The sequence below is a fragment of the Salmo salar genome, chromosome ssa06 (assembly GCF_905237065.1).
Source record: "Salmo salar chromosome ssa06, Ssal_v3.1, whole genome shotgun sequence".
Lineage (NCBI taxonomy): Eukaryota > Metazoa > Chordata > Actinopteri > Salmoniformes > Salmonidae > Salmo > Salmo salar.
This window is the reverse complement of record NC_059447.1, coordinates 53,447,912-53,468,931: the sequence shown is the minus strand read 5'-3', so window position 1 is coordinate 53,468,931 and position 21,020 is coordinate 53,447,912. Positions and strand designations below refer to the sequence as shown.

At 43.3% G+C, this 21,020-nt stretch overlaps 1 protein-coding gene across 7 annotated transcripts in view; it reads left to right on the top strand.

Annotated features, from left to right (window-relative positions):
- Positions 1 to 5,175: 5,175 nt before the first annotated feature.
- The window catches only part of LOC106607635 (serine/threonine-protein phosphatase 4 regulatory subunit 3), a 33,997-nt gene continuing 18,152 nt past the window's right edge, over positions 5,176 to 21,020 (top strand). For 5 of the 7 annotated variants that reach the window (XR_001329239.2, XR_001329238.2, XM_014204772.2 and 2 more), the window contains exons 1-7: positions 5,176 to 6,173; positions 6,955 to 7,010; positions 7,227 to 7,325; positions 7,672 to 8,292; positions 11,126 to 11,203; positions 14,529 to 14,645; positions 14,939 to 15,055. Coding sequence is in view for 5 of the 7 variants with exons in the window: in XM_014204772.2 (XP_014060247.2) it covers positions 6,023 to 6,173; positions 6,955 to 7,010; positions 7,227 to 7,325; positions 7,672 to 8,292; positions 11,126 to 11,203; positions 14,529 to 14,645; positions 14,939 to 15,055 (1,239 nt within the window). In the remaining 2 variants the exon portion in view is untranslated. The remainder of the gene's footprint in view (positions 6,174 to 6,954; positions 7,011 to 7,226; positions 7,326 to 7,671; positions 8,293 to 11,125; positions 11,204 to 14,528; positions 14,646 to 14,938; positions 15,056 to 21,020) is intronic. The other 2 variants (XM_014204773.2, XM_014204774.2) reach the window with 2 other exon arrangements.

Genomic DNA, 21,020 nt, shown 5'->3' with positions numbered 1-21,020 from the left:
ACTGCACCGGCTCTGACACTTGTCGGAAGTGACAGGGCTTGCAAACTATTAGACTACAAAGGAAAGCACAGCCAAGAGCTGCCCAGTGACACGAGCCTACCCGATGAGCTAAATAACTTCTATGCTCGCTTCAAGGCAAGTAACACTGAAACATGCGTGAGCGCATCAGCTGTTCTGACTGTGATCACGTGTCTGTCTAACCAGACACCTAGGTATTTGTAGTTGTCCACATATTCTAAGTCAGAACCGTCCAGAGCTAGTCGGGTAGGAGGGTGCGGGCAGCAATCGGTTGAAGAGCATGCACTTAGTTTTACTTGCAGTTGGAGGCCTCGGATGGAGTGTTGTATGGCATTGAAGCTCGTTTGGAGGTTTGTTTGCACAGTGTCCAAAGAAGGGCCAGATGTATACAGAATGGTGTCGTCTGCGTAGAGGTGGATCAGAGAATCACCAGCAGTAAGAGCGACATCATTGATATATACAGATGTATGCTTGAGATTTGAACCCTGTGGCACCCCCATAGAGACTGCCAGAGGTCCGGACAACAGGCCTTCCGATTTGACACACTGAACTCTATATAAGAAGTAGTTGGTGAACCAGGCGAGGCAGTCATTTGAGAAGCCAAGGCAATTGAGTCTGCCGATAAGAAAGCGGTGATTCACAGAGTCGAAAGCCTTGGCCAGGACAATGAAGACGGCTGCATAGTACTGTCTTTTATCGATGGCGGTTATGATATCGTTTAGGACTTTGAGCATGGCTGAGGTGCATCTGAGACCAGATTACATAGTGGAGAAGGTACGGTGGGATTCGAAATTGTTGGTGATCTGTTTTAACTTGGCTTTCGAAGATTTTAGAAAGGCAGGATGGATATAGGTCTATAACAGTTTGGGTCTAGAGTGTCTCCTCCTTTGAAGTGGGGGATGACCGCAACAGCTTTCCAATCTTTGGGGATCTCGGACGATACGAAAGGTTGAATAGGCTAGTAATAGGGGTTTCAACAATTTCGGTGGATAATTTTCGTAAGAGAGGGTCCAGATTGCCTATCCCAGCTGATTTGTAGGGATCCAGATTTTGTAGCTCTAGCAGAACATCAGCTGTCTGGGTTTTGGGGGGGGCAAGTTGCTGCAGGGGGTGCTGAGATGTTGCCGGGGTAGGGGTAGCCAGGTGGAAAGAATGGCCAGCTGTAGAAAAATGCTTATTGAAATTATCGTTTATAGTAGATTTATCGGTGGTGACAGTGTTTCCCATCCTCAGTGCAGTGGGCAGCTGGGAGGAGGTGCTCTTATTCTCCATGGACTTCAGTGTCCCAAACTATTTGGAATTAGTGCTACAGGATGCAAATTTCTGTTTAAAAAACTGACTGACTATATTGGTTCCTGACTTCCCTGAAAAGTTGCATATCGCGGGGGCTATTCGATGCTAATGCAGAACGTCACAGGATGTTTTTGTGCTGGTCAAGGGGAGTCAAGTCTGGGGTGAACCAAGGGCTATATCTGTTCTTAGTTCTACATTTTTTGAATGGGGCATGCTTATTTAAGACGGTGAGGAAAGCACTTTTAAAGAGCAACCAGGCATCCTCTACTGACGGGATGAGGTCAATATCTTTCCAGGATACCCGGGCCAGGTCGATTAGAAAGGCGTGCTCGCTGAAGTGTTCTAGGGAGCGTTTGACAGTGATGAGGGGTGGTCGTTTGACCGCAGAACCATTACGCACGCAAGCAATGATCGCTGAGATCCTGGTTGTAGACAGCAGAGGTGTATTTAGAGGGCAAGTTGGTCAGGATGATATCTAAGAGGGTGCACATGGTTACAGATTTAGGGTTGTACCTGGTAGGTTCCTTGATAATTTGTGTGAGATTGAGGGCATCTAGTTTAGATTCTAGGACGGCTGGGGTGTTAAGCATGTTCCAGTTTAGGTCACCTAACAGTATGAACTCTGAAGACAGATGGGGGCAATCATTTCACATATGGTGCCCAGGGCACAGCTGGGGGCTGAGGGGGGTCTATAACAAGCGGCAAAGGTGAGAGACTTGTTTCTGGAAAGGTTGATATTGAAAGTAGAAGCTCGAATTGTTTATGCGCAGACCTGGATAGTGTGACAGAACTCTGCAAGCTATCTCTGCAGTAGATTGCAACTCCGCCCCCTTTGGCAGTTCTATCGTGTCGGAAAATGTTATATTTAGGGATGGAAATTAGAAGATTTTTGGTGGCCTTCCTAAGCCAGGATTCAGACACGGCTAGGACATCCGGGTTGGAGGAGTGTGCTTAAGCAGTGAACAAAACAAACTTAGGGAGGAGGCTTCTAATGTTAACATGCATGAAACCAAGGCTTTTACGGTTACAGAAGTCAACAAATGAGACCGCCTGGGGAATGAGAGTGGAGCTTGGGGCTGCAGGGCCTGGGTTAACCTCTACATCACCAGAGGGACAGAAGAGGAGTAGGATAAGGGTACGGCTAAAGGCTATAAGAACTGGTCGTCTACTGCGTTCGGAGCAGAGAGTAAATGGAGAAGATTTCTGGGTGTGGAAGAATAGATTCAAGGCATAATGTACAGACAAGGGTATGGTCGGACGTGAATACAGTGGAGGTAAACCTAGGCATTGAGTGACGATGAGAGAGGTTTTGTCTCTAGAGCCACCATTTAAGCCAGGTGAGGTCACCGCATGTGTGGGGGTGGAACAAAATGGCTAGCTAAGGCATATTGAGCAGGGCTGGAGGCTCTACAGTGAAATAAGACAATAATCACTAACCTAAACAGCAATAGACAAGGCATATTGACATTCGAGAGAGGCATGTGTAGCCGAGTGATCATAGGGTCCAGTGAGTAGCTAGGCGAGCTGGAGACATGGCGATTCAGACAGCTAGCGGGCCGGGGCTAGCAGGATAGCAGATGGGCCTTTGGGGGACGTCACAACGGAAGAGCCTGTTGAAACCCCCTCGGACGGTTACGTCTGTAGACCAGTCGTGATGGATTGGCAGGGCTCTGTGTCGGCAGTAGAAGGATCCAGGCCAATTGGCAAAATAGGTATTGTAGCCCAATAATTGTCTGATGGACCTCTTCAGCTAGCAGGGAGATGGGCCTAGCTTGAGGCTAGCTCCCGGCTAACTGGTGCTTGCTTCGGGACAGAGACGTTAGCCAGGAGTAGCCACTCGGATAGCAGCTAGCTAGCTGCGGTGATCTGGTGTAAAGGTTCAGAGCTTGCGGTAGGATTCAGGAGATGTGGTAGAGAAAAAGCAGTCCGATATGTTCTGGGTTGATATCGCGCTGTGCAGACTAGCAGGAATTGACCAGGTTGAGGCTGGCTGATGTCCGAGTTAACGGTGATGACCGCTAGCAGTGGCTAACTGACTACTAGCTAGTAGCTAGATAGCTGGTTAGCCTCTGATGGGGGTTCCTGTTCTAAAGTGTAAAAAATAGCAGATCCATACCACATTGGGTGAGGCGGGTTGCAGGAGAGTATGTTCAGTCCGTAGATGGAAATTGAGATTAAAAAAAATATTTCAAAAATAGATACGAAATATATACAAAGAAATATATATATACATGGGACGGGACAAGACAAACAGACGTCCTACTGCTACGCCATCATCTCTATTGCACTCCACACTGCCCTTTCACACCTGGACAAAAGGAACACCTACGCATGTGAGAATGCTATTCATTGACTACAGCTCAGCATTCAACACCATAGTGCCCTCAAAGCTCATCACTAAGCTAAGGACCCTGGGACTAAACACCTCCCTCTGCAACTGGATCCTGGACTTCCTGACGGGCCTCCCCCAGGTGGTAAGGGTAGGTAACAACACATCTGCCACGCTGATCCTCAACAAGGGGGCCCCTCAAGGGTGCGTACTCTGTCCCCTCCTGTACTCCCTGTTCACATATGACTGCACGGCCAGGTACGACTTCAACACCATCATTAGTTTGCTGATGACAACAGCGATAGACCTGACCACTGACAACAATGAGACAGCCTATAGGGAGGAGGTCAGAGACCTGACCTTGTGGTGAAAGGACAACAACCTCTCCCTCAACATGATCAAGACAAAGGAGATGATTGTGCACTACAGGAAAAGGAGGGCCGAGCACGCCCCCATTCTTATCGACGGGACTGTAGTGGAGCAGGTTGAGAGCTTCAAGTTTCTTGGCATCCACATCACCAACAAACTAACATGGTCCAAGCACACCAAGACAGTCGTGAAGGGGGCACGACATAACCTATTCGCCCTCAGGAGACTGAAAAGATTTGGCATGGGTCCTCAGATCCTCAAAAGGTTTTACAGCTGCACCATCAAGAGCATATGGCAACTGCTCGGCCTCCGATCACAAGGCACTACAGAGGGTAGTGCGTACAGCACAGAACATCACCGGGGCCAAGATTCCTGCCATCCAGGACCTCTATACCAGGCGGTGTCAGATGAAGGCCCTAAAAATTGTCAAAGACTCCAGCCACCCTGGTCATAGACTGTTCTCTCTGCTACTGCATGGCAAGCGGTACCGGAGCGCCAAGTCTAGGTCCAAGAGGCTTCTAAACATCTTCTACCCCCAAGCCATAAGACTCCTGAACAGCTAATCAAATGGCTACCCAAACTATTTGCACATTAACTCTGTACCGGTACCCCCTGTATATAGCCCCGTTATTGTTATTTACTGCTGCTCTTTAATTATTTGCAATTCATATCTCATACTTTTTTTGTAGGTATTTTCATAACTACATTGCTGGTTAAGGGCTTGTAAGTAAGCATTTCACTGTGATGTGTTTGTGACAAATAAAATTAGATTTGATATGAAGTGCATTTAAGACTCACAAATTAATTGAGAGATGGAGGAACATATTTGATTTGGTAAACTACCAGAGGATGAAAAATGGCATTCTCCAGGGAAGCCTGAATCTGAAAATAGTATCTTACAAATAATGTTAAATAATTTCCTGTTGCTTACTAGGTATATGTAGTAGTTATGATTCCTTACGCTGGATATTTCTTCATATTCTGTCTTTTGCACCAAGTGCAGGGCCGCTTACAATTGGCCCAGAGTCGTCATGTTAAAATAAGAATTTGTTCTTAATAACTGACTTGTCTTGTTAAATAAAACAATGCTCAGGCTCTTGTCTTCATCTTTTGAAAACTGTACTGTTGCTTTAAAATTGTCAGGCTGCCCTGTTGTTGCTGTGCTGGAAACCCCGTACTTTCTGAAGGGACCCAAGATGGCTGAACGCACACAGGGGGGGTAGTTGGCAATCATCTATGCAATATGATGGAAATTAATGTTAAATAACGTTAGTATGTGAAACATAATATTGATGGAGTTATACGATTACAGCTGGTTGATCTGCCTAATTTTGGAGTGCAAGAATACCTCGTAAGGAGAGAGACTGGTCTCTCGGCGGCCCAGAGCCAGAACATGGCGGAACACTTTGGAAAGAAATAGCTAGCAGCTAACGGTATTATCAAGAGACACCTAGCTAGCTGATCCGAAACGTCGGGGGCTACATTGGACAACACTGGTTGTAAACGGGCAATAATATAACGGGTGCATAGTATTTGTCGCTATTTAACAATTTACTGTTTTCATAAGATGTTTAATGTAGCAAGGCAGTTAGCTAACTTGCTAGGCAGCTAGCTAGCCCACTACGGTCGTTACAGTAGCTAGCATACAACAATCATCTCACTGTAGCTGAAGTCTGAGGATATAGCCAGGTGATCTTACCTGCATGTTTACCATTGAAACATACTCGTTATACTTATTCGTTAGTCTGATTGTACTGTTTCTGTATGTATGTTAAACAGCGCGAGTTTATCATGCGTCGTGCATTTCTAGTCTGCGCAAGACATGTTTTGCGGAAGCCAGCTAAGGTTAGTTATCTGTAGGAAGTTACAATTAGCAAACAGCCAAACCTAAGTAATCTAGCTACTGTTTGAAAGCCAAAGTGGATCTAGTTATCCTCATACAAGGCAGTCGGTAGATTTGTGGCGCAAGGTAAATACATCGGCGGGGGAAAGCGGTCACGACCACCTGCCAAGATGACGGATACCCGCCGCCGAGTCAAAGTTTATACTCTCAACGAGGACAGACAATGGGATGACCGCGGTACGGGACACGTCTCCTCCGGTTATGTGGAGAGGCTGAAAGGCATGTCTCTGCTGGTGCGAGCGGAGAGCGATGGTGAGTCAGGTATAAGTATTGTTACTACTCTAATACTCACAACCATTGGTTTAAACTCTTTGTTCTGATCATTTCATGAATCATGTTGTTGATAACACGTAACTAGTTATCAGTAAACAAACTATATCGTTTGTGTAAACTATTATAGTACCTTTTGTGTACTCTTATGTAGACTGTCAAGAAATGAGCCTTGATATCTATCTAGTGTGTGGGTCCATTAAGCCCTTGACTTCATAAACAAGGCACTAACCCTGAATCCCCATAATGTGCACTGAAAGATGAAAAAACATAGCTAGACTGGATCATGGAATGTCCCCCATCTCTTTCCTCCTGTTGTATTGAGCCATCACGCTGTTGTAAACTTTCTCAGTCCAAGAATTCTGTCATCGCCTTGCACTTATGCCTTGTTCAAAACAACTGAACTCTAAAAAAAATTATGATCTTCGGGGCGGAAAGTCGGAGCTCTAGAAGTTGGGATTCCAAGTTGGATGACCATTCAAATCAAGTTTTCACAGCGGGAACTATATTTTTTCCAGAGTTCCCAATTGTTTTGAACGCACAGAAGTCTGAGATTTCCGAGGTCCCCGTTGTTTTGAATGTGGCATTACATAACCACACTGTCCTCACAGCCTCCCAAAGAGGGTTCTGAGATAAACAACTCCCAATTTAGCACCTCTACTGTCCTGTTGTAGCCGTAACCTGCCTCCCCTTTCGAAGTCTTTGTGCAAACTGCTTAACTGCACGTTCCTTGTTAGTGTAATAACATACTGTGTTTTTTCTCATCCCTCAGGTTCCCTACTGCTCGAGTCGAAAATCAACCCAAACACAGCCTACCAGAAACAACAGGTCAGTCACTTGCTTGATGAAGACACTTGAATACTAGCATAATGTGGTTTATGACCTGGGCCATGTTCATTAGGCTCCAAATGGAAGGAACTGGACTGAAACTGGGAGGAAATTCCTGGAACTGGTCATATAAGAAACGTCTGTTTGTGTTTCCAGACACCGCATGCCCTAATGAACACGTTGCTAGCGTTTTTTTCCCTTCTCTTTTCCCTTCAGGACACGTTGATAGTGTGGTCGGAGGCTGAGAACTATGACCTGGCCCTCAGCTTCCAGGAGAAGGCCGGCTGCGATGAGATCTGGGAGAAAATCTGTCAGGTTGGTAACCTTATATTCCTGTGTGTTTGTGTGTAAGTTCAGTGTATGTATAAGTTGAAGGTGAATCATGCTCAGCTCTGTTTTGTAGCTAGAAGCCCAACATTCGATATAATGAAGGTAAATAGGTTAGCACTCACTTGACAAAGTGACAGCAGATACTTTGATTTCAAAAATCAAAGTATGGTTTAAAAGTAGGATCATTCTTGTTTAACTAATTTCTTCATGCATTGTGTTTTGACTCGTATCTCTCTGTTCTGTCCCTCATGTTGTGTTATAACTCATTGGTTTGTGCATGTGATTTTTGACTTCTGTGTCTATCTCCCTGTCACCATCCCATCTCCAACAGGTCCAGGGCAAGGACCCGTCTGTGGACATCACACAAGAGCTGGTGGACGAGTCGGAGGAGGAGCGCTTTGACGACATGTCCTCCCCAGGCCTCGAACTCCCTCCCTGCGAGCTGGGCCACCTTGAGGAGCTCGCCGAGCTCGTGGCCTCCTCCCTCCCCTCCCCCTTACGCCGTGAGAAACTAGCCCTGGCCGTGGAGAACGAGGGCTACATCCGCAAGCTCCTGGAGCTCTTCCGCCAGTGCGAGGACTTGGAAAACGCAGACGGCCTCCACCACCTATACGAGATCGTAAAGGGCATCTTCCTGCTAAACCGCACGGCCCTCTTCGAGGTCATGTTCTCTGAGGAGTGCATCATGGATGTGATTGGCTGCCTGGAGCATGACCCTGCGCTGGGCGGGTTGCCGCGGCGCCACCGCGACTTCCTCACCAAGACGGCACGCTTCAAGGAGGTCATCCCTATTGGTGACCCTGAGCTGCGGGCCAAGATCCACCAGACGTACCGCGTGCAGTACATCCAGGACATGGTGCTACCCACTCCGTCGGTGTTCGAGGAGAACATGCTCTCCACATTGCACTCGTTCATCTTCTTCAACAAGGTGGAGATTGTGGGTATGCTGCAGGTGAGGTCGGGGGCATAGGGAGCATAGTAGAATACACATGCAAGTAAGGTTGGGAGGAATCCAAATTTTCATACTGTTCCGTTACCATACTGGGGTATATGGGATTACCATCAGTGTACTCAAGGGGCGCTGTTTCTTTCCCAAAGTGTTTGTGCACAGCCATCTCTATGGAAACGCAAGAGTGTTTGGTAAATGAGTTAACCCACAGATGGCACAATGAGCCAGATGTTTCACCGGCTGTATAAATCTGAAGCATCGGGTTGGCATTTCCACTCACCACCAAATATGGTGATGAGAGGAAGCCAAGTGGCCAGAAGTGGGAGAAGATTTATTTTGTCCGACATTCTGCTAATTTTCTCAATACAGTTTTGTATTCCTAAAACCAGAATTTGTTATGAACAGAGTGGACTACATTTTTTAGACTTTTAAAGTAAAAAAAAAAAAAGTGTATTGTTTAGGAGTGCAAGGGCCAATTGAGTTATTGCACTTGCACACTTCAGAGTAGGCGTTCCTTAACGGAAATATACAAATACATCCAAGAATGCACAAATAGGATCTTGGCTCTGCCCACCACCTTGCTTGTTCATCCCACTGATTAATTTGCTCCCATTGGAAACAACAGACGTGGTTTATCTTGGGTTACTTATAAAAAATCTTTGGTTACGTTGCGTGATGGATACCTAGATAGGTTGGTTGTTTCGCAACAAAACTGATGTGTGCGCAACAATGGGGTAAAACAGACTGGGTTGGTTTAGAGTGGTTTACATGTTGTCAACAGTGATCCCAGAAATGTTCCATATGCACAAATTGCTTTTGTTTACATCCCTGTTAGTGAGCATTTCTCCTTTACACTTGACAGGTGTGGCATATCAACAAGCTGATTAAACAGCATGATCATTACACAGGTGCACCATGTGCTGGGGACAATAAGGCCATTTTAATGTGTAGATTTGTCACACAATGCAACAGATGTCTCTAGTTTTGAGGGAGTGCGCAATTGGCATGCTGACTGCAGGAATATCAGCCAGAGCTGCTGCAAGAGAATTTAATGTTAATTTCTCTACGTTTCAGAGAATTTGGCAGTATGTCAAACCGGCCTCACAGCCGCAGACCATGTGTATGGCGTTGTGTGAGTGAGCGGTTTGCTGATGTCAACGTTGTGAACAGAGTGCCCCATGGTGGCGGTGGGGTTATGGTATGGGCAGGCATAAGTTACGGACAATGAACACAATTACATTTTATCAATGGCAATTTGAATGCACAGAGATACCGTGACGAGATCCTGAGGCCCATTGTCGTGCCATTCATCCGCCTCCATCACCTTATGTTTCAGCATGAAAATGCATGGATCGCAAGGATCTGTACACAATTCCTGGAAGCTGAAAATGTTCCAGTTCTTCCATGGCATGCATAGTCAGACAGGTCACCTATTGAGCATGTTTGGGATGCTCTGGATCGACATGTATTCCAGTTCCTGCCAATATCAGCAACTTTGCACAGCCATTGAAAAGGAGTGGGACAACATTTCACAGGCCACAGTCAACAGCGTGATCAACTCTGTGTGAAGGAGATCGTGCTGCATGAGGCAAATGGTGGTCACACCAGATACTGACTGTTTTTGTGATCCACGACCCTATTTTGTTATTTTTCTAAAAGGTATCTGCAGTGGTGTAAAGCACTTAAGTAAAAATACTGAAATATGTCAAGTGGGTACTTTATCTACCACTGGGTATCTGTGACCAAAGATCCGTATCTGTATTCCCAGTCATGTGAAATCCATAGATTAGAGCCTAATGAATTCATCTAAATTGACAGATTTTCCATATGAACTGTAACTCAGTAAAAATATTGAAATTGTTGCATAATGTTTATATTTTTGTTCAGTATACATTTCCACAATGTGTACTTGTCTCAGTTGTTGGTTAGCAAGGTAGTATTTTTTTGTTGTTGCCATATTAATGTTGACAGAAAATCAGTCAACACCTCAAAGCAAGAACAAGATAAAACTAGCTGAAACGAGCCACCTACGATTCCCCACATGGCAGCTTCTTGTCATTTTGGCTAGCCATCTGACAATTCAGAATCCATAACAAAGCACGACTTCCGACCCCATGGATGTGCTCACATAATTTTCGTGACGTTGTCAGCCAATCCGTCTATAGCTCGTGCTCATCAGGCACCAAATGGACGGAAGCAGGAAGGCCGCAGCTGGGCATGTCCAATTAAAAAAAGCACATTTTCATTTTCTGTCACAAAACATAAAATTTAAAAAAAAATCAGCTAAACAACAAGACTGGTTAACACGATAGAGTGTGTAGCTGTATGTGAAGGTCTGACTGAAACGAAACATGGTAAAACTGTCATAAGGACTTCTCAAAGGTCCTTTATCTAGAGGCTTCTGTTTTGAATGTCCTCTCATGGCTCTAACCTGGCCAGTCTGTCACCTGCAAGTCAGGGTTGTGTTCAGAAGGCACAAAAAACAAATGTTTTCAACTAAAAAATCATGAGTGTTCCTATTGGACAAGGACAGATAGTACCTCCTGTTTTTCAAAATGTTTTCTCCTGTTTTGTGCCTACTGAAACAACCCCAGGGAGTCGGGCATGGTGGGACAGCTAAACATCAGTAGACCAACTGCCAAAATGTCTGAAATTGAACACTATAGTGCAGTGATGGAAGCAAAAGCTAGAAGTTGCCTTCATAGGCACAGCTCTAGGATCAGCTTACCCCTTTCCAACCATAGACATTTGGGAGTCAAAACAAAAAATTGGCAGTATATCAGTGTCCATCTTTCATCTTCTCTTCTTTTTTTCTCTCCCCTCCTCCCTCGCTCAGGACGACGAGAAGTTCCTGACAGACCTCTTTGCACAGCTCACAGATGAGGCTACCGATGATGACAAGAGACACGAACTGGTACGCCAACTGACAGCAGCGCAGGCACAACTGTTGTTTTTTTTTATACCTGACAAATATCACCACCTTCCTTACACACTGTAGTTTTTCTTCCCGGCTGTATGTAATAACACTTCAGATTTTCTGGGCTAACAATGGTAAGAAATAATACAAAATACTGCAAAGTTTCCATAGGCCTAGAAGTGTTTATTAGACCTATGTTTCTAGGGATGTAACGATTCACTCGGTCCGCATTGGTCCTCATCGGTCCTCAGTTCCAATGTTTAAGATACAAGTGCATCGGTCTGCGGGATCCCAATCCCATCCAAATGTGAAGCATGCATCGGTCAGATAACCCATTCAAACATTAAGAGTGAGCACGCCGCACGGTGCGCGAGACAGCTGCTCACCCCAACGAGAGGTAGGCCTATCCCTGTTCTAGGCTATTTGTACATCTGCGGGGCACCTTCAGAATTGATGCTTGTAAAATGGCTTTTGCATTGTCAAATCATGGGTTTTATTATTTGAGTGACAACCAACGTAATTTGCTGAGTCATTGTTACCTTTACCAATTGCACTGTAGAAAACGTTTTTTACCAGTGTTGTGTAGCTTACCGGAGTGGACACAACTCACATCCAACTGCTGATTGGAGTTTTCAATCATTAAGATTGTATTTAGATTGTTCAGGTTCGCCATAAGATGTAGTTTTGGTTGTTTTGCTTTAAACAGTGCATTTGGTCCTTTTTACCCGAACAGGGTAATTTTATAAAGGTCATCAATCATTTTTGTGAGCTGTGCATGGTCACATTCATTGGTCAGATTGGGATAAAAGACAGGGTAAGATCCAAAGTTGCCTTTTATTAATTGGTTACATTTGTGAAGATAGTACTAGCTCTCAAAATGTTTAATCTGTAGAAATGTCAAGTTAATCAGTGGGTGATGGTGATTTCAGGAAAAAAAAGTGGGGGACAAAAGCCTATATTGCCCCCACCCCATATCTGATAGTGGGGTGGTAGATGCTCAGCCTGCCCTATGGCTCAGCTCAGGTGCCTACACACACACACACACACTGAGGGCCACGCAGCTTAAGCCAAAAGTACACTACACACTTTAGTCCCCTACAAAAGCTGTCCCAGACAAGTTTTTGAGATCGGAGACAAATTCCCTATGTTGTTGCCAACTTGAGACGCGCGGCCGTCACTGACACGCGATCTGAGGGCTACCACTCCTGTCTTTGAGAAGTCCGAGACGTCCCGATATTTTCTAACCTGTTTGATTTCAAACCGTGCTTCTACTCCTGCATTGCTTGCTGTTTGGGGTTTTAGGCTGGGTTTCTGTACAGCACTTTGAGATATCAGCTGATGTAAGAAGGGCTTTATAAATAAATTTGATTTTATTGGCATTGGTTTCGCTTCACCCAGAATGTGTAGAATCAAGGACACCAAGTATGCCTTTGTCAGTAATGTAAAGTACTTAAGTAAAAAATATTTGAAAGTACTAAAGTAGAATTTTGGGGTATCTGTACTTTACTATTTATATTTTGAACTACTTTTACTTCACTACATTCTTTAAGAAAATATTGTACTTTTACTACATACATTTTCCTTGACACCTAAAAGTACTTGTTACATTTTGAATGCTTAGCAGGACAGGAAAATTGTAAAATGCACACTTATCAACAGAACATCCCTACTGCCTCTGATCTGGCGGACTCACTAAACACACATGCTTTGTTTGTAAATTATGTCTGAATACTGGAGTGTGCCCCTGGCTATTCGTAAATTTAAAAAAACAAGACAATTGTGTCTTCTAGTTTTCTTAATATAAGGACTTTTTTATTATTTCTACTTTTAGTACTTAAGTATATTTTAGCAATTACATTTACTTTTGATACTTAAGTATATTTTAAACCAAATACTTTTACTCAAGTAGAATTTTACTATGTGACTTTTATTTGAGTCATTTTCTATTAAGGTATCTTTACTTTTACCCAAGTATGACAATTGGGTACTTTTTCTTTCCACCACTGGTGTTTGTACTTGCCTTTAACCAAAGGCAAAGTGTCAAATTTTCAGTGTTATTCAAAATGTTGGCTACAAATTTCAACTCTGTGTCAACCATGAATCTCTGACTGAAAACTTTTATGAGGCTGCTTTGAGCCACCACTCGTTGTTAACGTAGCTAATATGTAATCACAAGTCATTGTGTTCGTGAGACAGAATGGTGGTATGGAGAATCCTCACGACTAATTGAAGAATCTTGTCGTGTGTGTGTGACACCCCGTCTGTCCCAGAGGGGATAGTGTGTGCACCACTACGTTGACAAGACAAAAAAGTACATGAATGACTGTCATTTAAGGTGAGAGACTCAGTGATGTTAGGATTTTGAAAGTCGGGTAGTGCATTAGAGAAGTCATCTCAGACAGATCCAGCTGCTAAGCTCCCATCAGCAGCAGATATTAATTTGAAATGGAAAAATAATGGGTTCATGCAGAATCTCATCAGTTAGTTCCCCTAATCAAACCGAATCGTTTCAAAGTAAAATGTATCGTTCCTGCATCGGAGCCCATGTATCTAGATGCGTATCGAATCGTTCATGAAAGGAGAGTTGCACATCCTTATGCTTCCCAATCCTGGTCCTGGGAATCCAAAGGGGGTGCAGCACATGTTTTGTTTTTTTCCCTTGCACACACACACTTCATTCAAATGATCAACTCATCATTAAGCCTTTAGTTAAGGGGTGTCAAACACATTCCATGGAGTGTTTGCAGGTTTTCCCTTGTACTTGATCAATCATTTAAGGTGATTGATTAGTTAGGAACTCCCGTCACCTGGCTGTCTAGGTCTTAATTGGACAAGAATTGAAAGGAAATAACAAAAACCAGCAGACACTCGGACGTCCATGGAATGAGTTTGACACCCCTGCCTGCTTAAGTTGAATCAGCTGTGTTAGTGCTAGGGTGAAAACAAAACTGCGCTTGGAGACACTGCATTAGACAATAAAAAAGAAGCACATAGCAAATGAGATGCAAATGAAATAATTGAGGATGATGCCAAAAAGTCTTACTTAGGATGGTCCTATTTTAATTTTATTTAACCTGTATTTAACTAGGCAAGTCAGTTAAGAAATTCTTATTTGCAATGGCCAAACCCGGACGACGCTGGGCCAATTGTGCACCGCCCTGTGGGACTCCCAATCACGGCTGGTTGTGATACAGCCTGGATTGGAACCAGGGTGTCTGTAGTGACGTCTCTAGCACTGAGATGCAGTGCTGTAGACCGCTGTGCCACTCGGGAGCCAAGTTAGTTAGCCAATGACTAACACAAAGCATTGTTTTCCCCGCAGGTAAACTTCCTAAAGGAGTTCTGCGCCTTCTCACAAACATTACAACCTCAAAACAGAGACACCTTCTTCAAGACTCTGTCAAACATGGGAATTCTCCCTGCACTAGAGGTTATACTGGTGAGTGCCCACACACACAAGCCCTAGCCCCTACCTCATAACCCCTCGGCACGTGTGTAAATTCCACCTAGCCTATTTCAGGGCAAGGTGGACCTTATTGCTTATACCAATTACCTACACAGTTATTTTAGATCTACATGGATGGAATATTGTACTCAAACTCACTGCTTTGTATTTGTTAGCTATCTTTTACGATGTTATTCTACTCTGTTCTGTTTCTTCATATTCGATTCCATTGTCTTCTGTGATTTATGTTGTGAATATTGTGTGTGTGTGTGTGTGCATGCCATCAGGGTATGGATGATGTGCAGGTGCGTGGCGCAGCCACCGATATCTTCTCCTATCTGGTGGAGTACAACCCCTCTATGGTACGAGAGTTTATCATGCAGGAGTCCCAACAGAATGACGACGTGAGTACAGCTCTTTTACCTATACCTGCATCCCCCCATATGCAATAGGACAACAGAGATAGGAATCTGAGTTTTAGACTATGGACATGGGACATATATTAAATGCAACAAAAAAAACGGACTTCTGTAGGCTACAGACAGACATATTTTGGCAATGGCAGGTAAATGTATTTTTCACCAGGCACGTTGGCTGGTGATCAGGGCCCCACAGTGTGAGCATTTCACAGTCAAGTATGATCACATTTATAGTAAAATAAATGCTACAGGAGCTGTTTTCAAAGTATTTTGATGATGAGTGCAGTTTTTTGTTTCATAGCTGGTAAATTAATCTCCGTCAAAGAACTACGAATCCTATATAGCCTATCCCATTTCACAGGAACAAATGAGTCTTTTACCATGGTAAAAGGGAAGGTGAACATTTTTGTCTCGTCTTTGATATTTCAAAGAAAAAATAAAATAAATGTAATAATATACCACGTTTACTTATTACTAGAAATACATGTAATTGTTTTAGATACATTACAGAGCATGCTCATCAGTTTTGTTGGTTTAATTATAGTGAGATATTGTAACATTTTAGCTGGTAAAAAAATGTTGAGTGTCTGGTAGATTTTATATCTACCTGCCACAGTGGCTAGTGAAACAAAAAGTACATTTTAGGCCCTGAATGTAAATGCTGCTTGTGTGTGCTGAAGCACATCAGACATTTACAGTATTGATCTAGGCCTAAATTAAAATGTATAATAAATATTGATTGCATGTTTACATAAAGGTAAGTGAATTTTTAAGTTAAATATTTCAGTGTTCTGATCAGCGATCTTCCTCCATTCTTGAAGTGTTCATATCTCTGAGGTCCTACCGTATGGTAATTTAAGCAGTTTCTAAAGAACATCTTGCTTCTGCCCTTTGAGGCATTGCAGTCTGACTGTATGTCACCAAGTCTGTGTAATGAGAAGCGGAGAGTGACAGGGCTTAATGTATCTGCCACAATTCTGGATTTTTCCATAGGAAAACACAAAGCAGACTAAACGCTTTGGTCCTTTAAAAAAAATAACTGCTTGATGTCAAATGTAATGTACCTATAGCTTAGAAAATAAATACATGTGATTCTGGGTGACAACCTAAGGCTTCTTATTTCCAACATTAGGATTGTTTTCCTCTGAAATGTTGTCCGCTTCATGTTTTGTTTCCTTGCCAAGAAACCTTTTTGAGTATCGCAATACTGGTATCTGACAACCCTACCGGGTCCTAGAACAGTGGGACTCTGAGTGATTGACAGAACAATCACATGAGCATCTGAGAAAAGAGAACTTCTTGCACTGCTTTTTTTTATTTTATAAACACGAAAGGACCTGGGCTCAGTACTTAACTTAACTCCAACCTTGGAAAGTTAGTGGTCTTATTTTGTGGCTTCATTGTATTCTTTACTCAATGTTTCATTCAGATCTTAGTGCACAATTGTCGCAAAGGTGTCAGGAATATTTCTGCCATTGAAATCTTTGGGAGGGCCATCTTAGCATTTCAGTTAACAAGTGTGCCTTGTCAAAAGTACATTTGTGGAATTTATTTCCTTAATCGTTTGAGCCAATCGGTTGTGTTGTGACATGGTATACAGAAGCCCTATTTGGTAAAAGTCCAAGTCCTTATTATGGCAAGAACAGCTCAAATAAGCAAAGCAAAACTTTGCTTTAAGACATGAAGGACAGTCCATCCTGAAAATGTCAAGCGCAGTCGCAAAAACCATCAAGCGCTATGATGAAGCTGGCTCGCATGAGGACCACCACAGGAAAGGAATACCTGGAGTTACCTCTGTTGCAGAGGACAAGTTCATTAGAGTTAACTGCACATCAGATTGCTGATTGCTTATTAAAATTTTTTATCTAGTCAAGTCAGTTAAGAACACATTCTTATTTACAATGACAGCCTACCGGGGAACAGTGGGTTAACTGCCTTGTTCAGGGGCAGAACAACAGATTTTTACCTTGTCAGGTCGGGGATTCGATCCATAACTTTTCGGTTACTGGCACAACGCTCTAACCACTTGGCTACCTGCCGCCCACATATCTCAATATCAACTATTTGGAGGAGACTGCGTGAATCAGGCCTTCATGGTGGAATTGCTACAAAGAAACCACTACTAAAGGACACCAATAAGAAGAAGAGACTTGTTTGGGCCATGAAACACGAGCAATGGACATTAGACAGGTGGAAATCTGTCCTTTTGGTCTGATGAGTCTAAATTTGAGATTTTTGGTTCCAACCACCGTGTCTTTGTGAGACGCAGAGTAGGTGAACGGATGATCTCTGCATGTGTAGTTCCCACAGTGAAGCATGGAGGAGGTGGTGTAGGGGTGCTTTGCTGGTGACACTGTCAGTGATTTATTTAGAATTCAAGGCATGCTTAACCTGCATGGATACCACAACATTCTGCAATGATACGCCATCCCATCTGGTTTGCGCTTAGTGAACTATCATTTGTTTTTCATCAGGACAATGACCCAAAGCACACCTCCAGACTGTGTAAGGGTTATTTGACCAAGGAGAGTGATGGAGTGATGCATCAGATGACTTGGCCTCCACTATCACCTGACCTCAACCTAATTGAGATGGTTTGGGATGAGTTGGACCGCAGAGTGAAGGAAAAGCAGCCAACAAGTGCTCAGAATATGTGGGAACTCCTTCAAGACTGTTGGAAATCATTCCTCATGAAGATGGTTGAGAGAATGCCAAAAGCTGTCATCAAGGCAAAGGGAGGCTACTTTGAAGAATCTATAATATGTTTTGATTTGTTTTACACTTCTTTGGTTACGACATAATTCCATATCTTATTTCATAGTTTTGACGTCTTCAATATTAGTCTACGATATAAAAATAAAGAAAAACCTTTTGAATTAGTAGGTGTGTCCAAACTTTTGACTGGTACTGTATATATAAATCATATAATCTTTTATGAGAACTAACCATTGTTCTAGACAAACTTTTTGAACTGATGGCACCATCACATGATTTGGTCGCACCAGTGGATAATGACCTGGCCTGTGTCACATAATGTACCTGGGTGATTCTCACGAGATTTTGGTTTCGAAGATTTCATACAGGAAATCGTTAAAAAGACTTGCATCAACAAATTCCTTTTTTAAGCACTAATAACCAGGTCTGAAGTGTTTGAGCGTTAAATTGTCAGTAAATGTTTTTAAATTAAAACTTTTTTTTTTTTTGTACATATTTTCCAAAACAAGTCCTTAAAAATGTCATTACCGCAACGGTCTGAAAACGTCAAGACCATTAGGAAAGCTAATACATTTTCACATAAAAAAAAAAATGGTTTAACATTTACTTGTATTTTTAAATTAACATTTTGATTTTGACTGATTTCTCTCATTACCGCAACACCTTCCGCAATCTACAACCTAATATTTTTGATATTTAATTGAAACCGGACATTTTCAAAATGATGTGGCAAACCTGAAAGAACATAACGTTGTAAAAAGCAATTTACAATTTTTCCATTCATTAAAATAACATTAAATGAACACCTGTTGCGGTAATGATACCTAGGTTTCGGAAATGAGGTTGACAATTTCTGTAATGATAATAAGTATACTAAGACTGGGGTATGGTTAAAAGAATGACATTTAATGTAGAAAATAAATGAGATAATATTGGCGCAATCGTGGATTCAAGGTAAATCAATTTCATTTTGCAGTGCTTCAAAAGTACATAACTAACATGTGCTTAAAACAGAGAACAAACAGAAACAACACATACAAAAACATTAGAACAGTGCTGAACAGGGCAACATTAGAACATATACTAAAACACCTAAACCATTTTACCACGGCACTGAAATTACTGACCACCAAGGGCAAATACCACATTCTGATTTTGTCAATACTTGTCACGTGGGGGTACATTAATTCTGAACAACCATGCTAACAAGAAATGGATGTGTAGAATATGCACACAGCTAAAATATCAAACAAATGTAAATGCACATACCATAGTGTGCACACCATACACTTCTAATTCATGGAAGTAGTCTAGTTCATTTGGGAGCAGGTACTATTTCCCCCCCAATGTTGATTGGTTGTGTCTCATATACATTTGTTTCTACATTTCAAAATGATTGTGAATTCATTACTTTGGCAAGGTAGCTGTGGTATAAGCAGGATAATGCACTAGTAGAAAATCAGTTAACCTCACTCCAGGGGATTAAATGGCCCTCCGTATCATGGTAATGAGATCAACTTGAAGGGAGGGTGGCCGTTGTATGGCGGTAACCATCACAGTCTAGTCCTATCACCACCCCAACACCTCCTGCTACCCTCTTTATCCCCCTTCCAATTCCAGTGTTTTACACACATTTGTTTGCTTACTTTGCCCACATCTGAGGCAACACACAGAAGGGTCGAAAGCCAAATACTGAAAGCCACATTCCTCAAGATCAACATGTCTCAAAACATGGGAAAAATCTTACTGTTATGGACACGTCATCCTATAGTAGGGACTGAATGGCATACAGACTGTGTGTGGACATCCTATAGTACAAACTAAATGGCTAACTGATTGTGTGTGCACATGTGTAGACTTCCTAACACTAGGATATTGACTTCCTATAGACCCTGTATGAGGGCATAGGCTTCCTATAGACTATATAAACTCAGCAAAAAAGAACCGTCCTCTCACTGTCAACTGCGTTTATTTTCATCAAACTTAGCATGTGTAAATATTTGTATGAACATAAGATTCAACAACTGAGCCATAAACTGAACAAGTTCCATAGACGTGACTAACAGAAATGGAATAATGTGTCCCTGAACAAAGAGGGGGTCAAAAACAAAAGTAACAGTCAATATCTGGTGTGGACACCAGCTGCATTAAGTACTGCAGTGCATCTCCTCCTCATGAACTGCACCAGATTTTCCAGTTCTTGCTGTGAGATGTTACCCCACTCTTCCACCAAGGCACCTGCAAGTTCCCGGACATTTCTGGGGGGAATGGCCCTAGCCCTCACCCTCCGATCCAACAGGTCCCAGACGTGCTCAATGGAATTGAGATCCGGGCTCTTCGCTGGCCATGGCAGAACACTGACATTCCTCTCTTACAGGAAATCACGTACAGAACGAGCAGTATGGCTGGTGGCATTGTCATGCTGGAGGGTCATGTCAGTATGAACCTGCAGGAAGAGTACCACATGAGGGAGGAGGATGTCTTCCCAGTGACGCACAGCGTTGAGATTGCCTGCAATGACAACAAGCTCAGTCCGATGATGCTTTGACACAGCGCCCCAGACCTTGACGGATCCTCCACCTCCAAATCGATCCTGCTCCAGAGTACAGGCCTCGGTGTAACGTTCATTCCTTCGACAATAAACGAGAATCCGACCATCACCCCTGGTGAGACAAATCCGTGACTCGTCAGTGAAGGCCACTTTTTGCCAGTCCTGTCTGGTCCAGCGACACTGGGTTTGTGCCCATAGGCGCCGTTGTTGCCTGTGATGTCTGGTGAGGACCTGCCTTACAACAGGCCTATAAACCCTCAGTCCAGCCTCTCTCAGCCTATTGCGGACAGTCTGAGCACTGATGGAGGGATTGTGCGTTCCTGGTGTAACTCGGGCAGTTGTTGTTGCCATCCTGTGCCTGGCCCGCAGTTGTGATGTTCAGATGTACCGATCCTGTGCATGTGTTGTTACACGTGGTCTGCCACTGCGAGGACGGTCAACCGTCCTGTCTCCCTGTAGCGCTGTCTTAGGCATCTCACAGTACGGACATTGCAATTTATTGCCCTGGCCACATCTGCAGTCCTCATGCCTCCTTGCAGCATGCCCAAGGCACGTTCACGCAGATGAGCAGGGGACCTGGGCATCCTTCTTTTAGTGTGTTTCAGATTCAGTAGAAAGGCCTCTTTAGTGTCCTAAGTTTTCATAACTGTGACCTTAATTGCCGACTGTCTGTAAGCTGTTAGT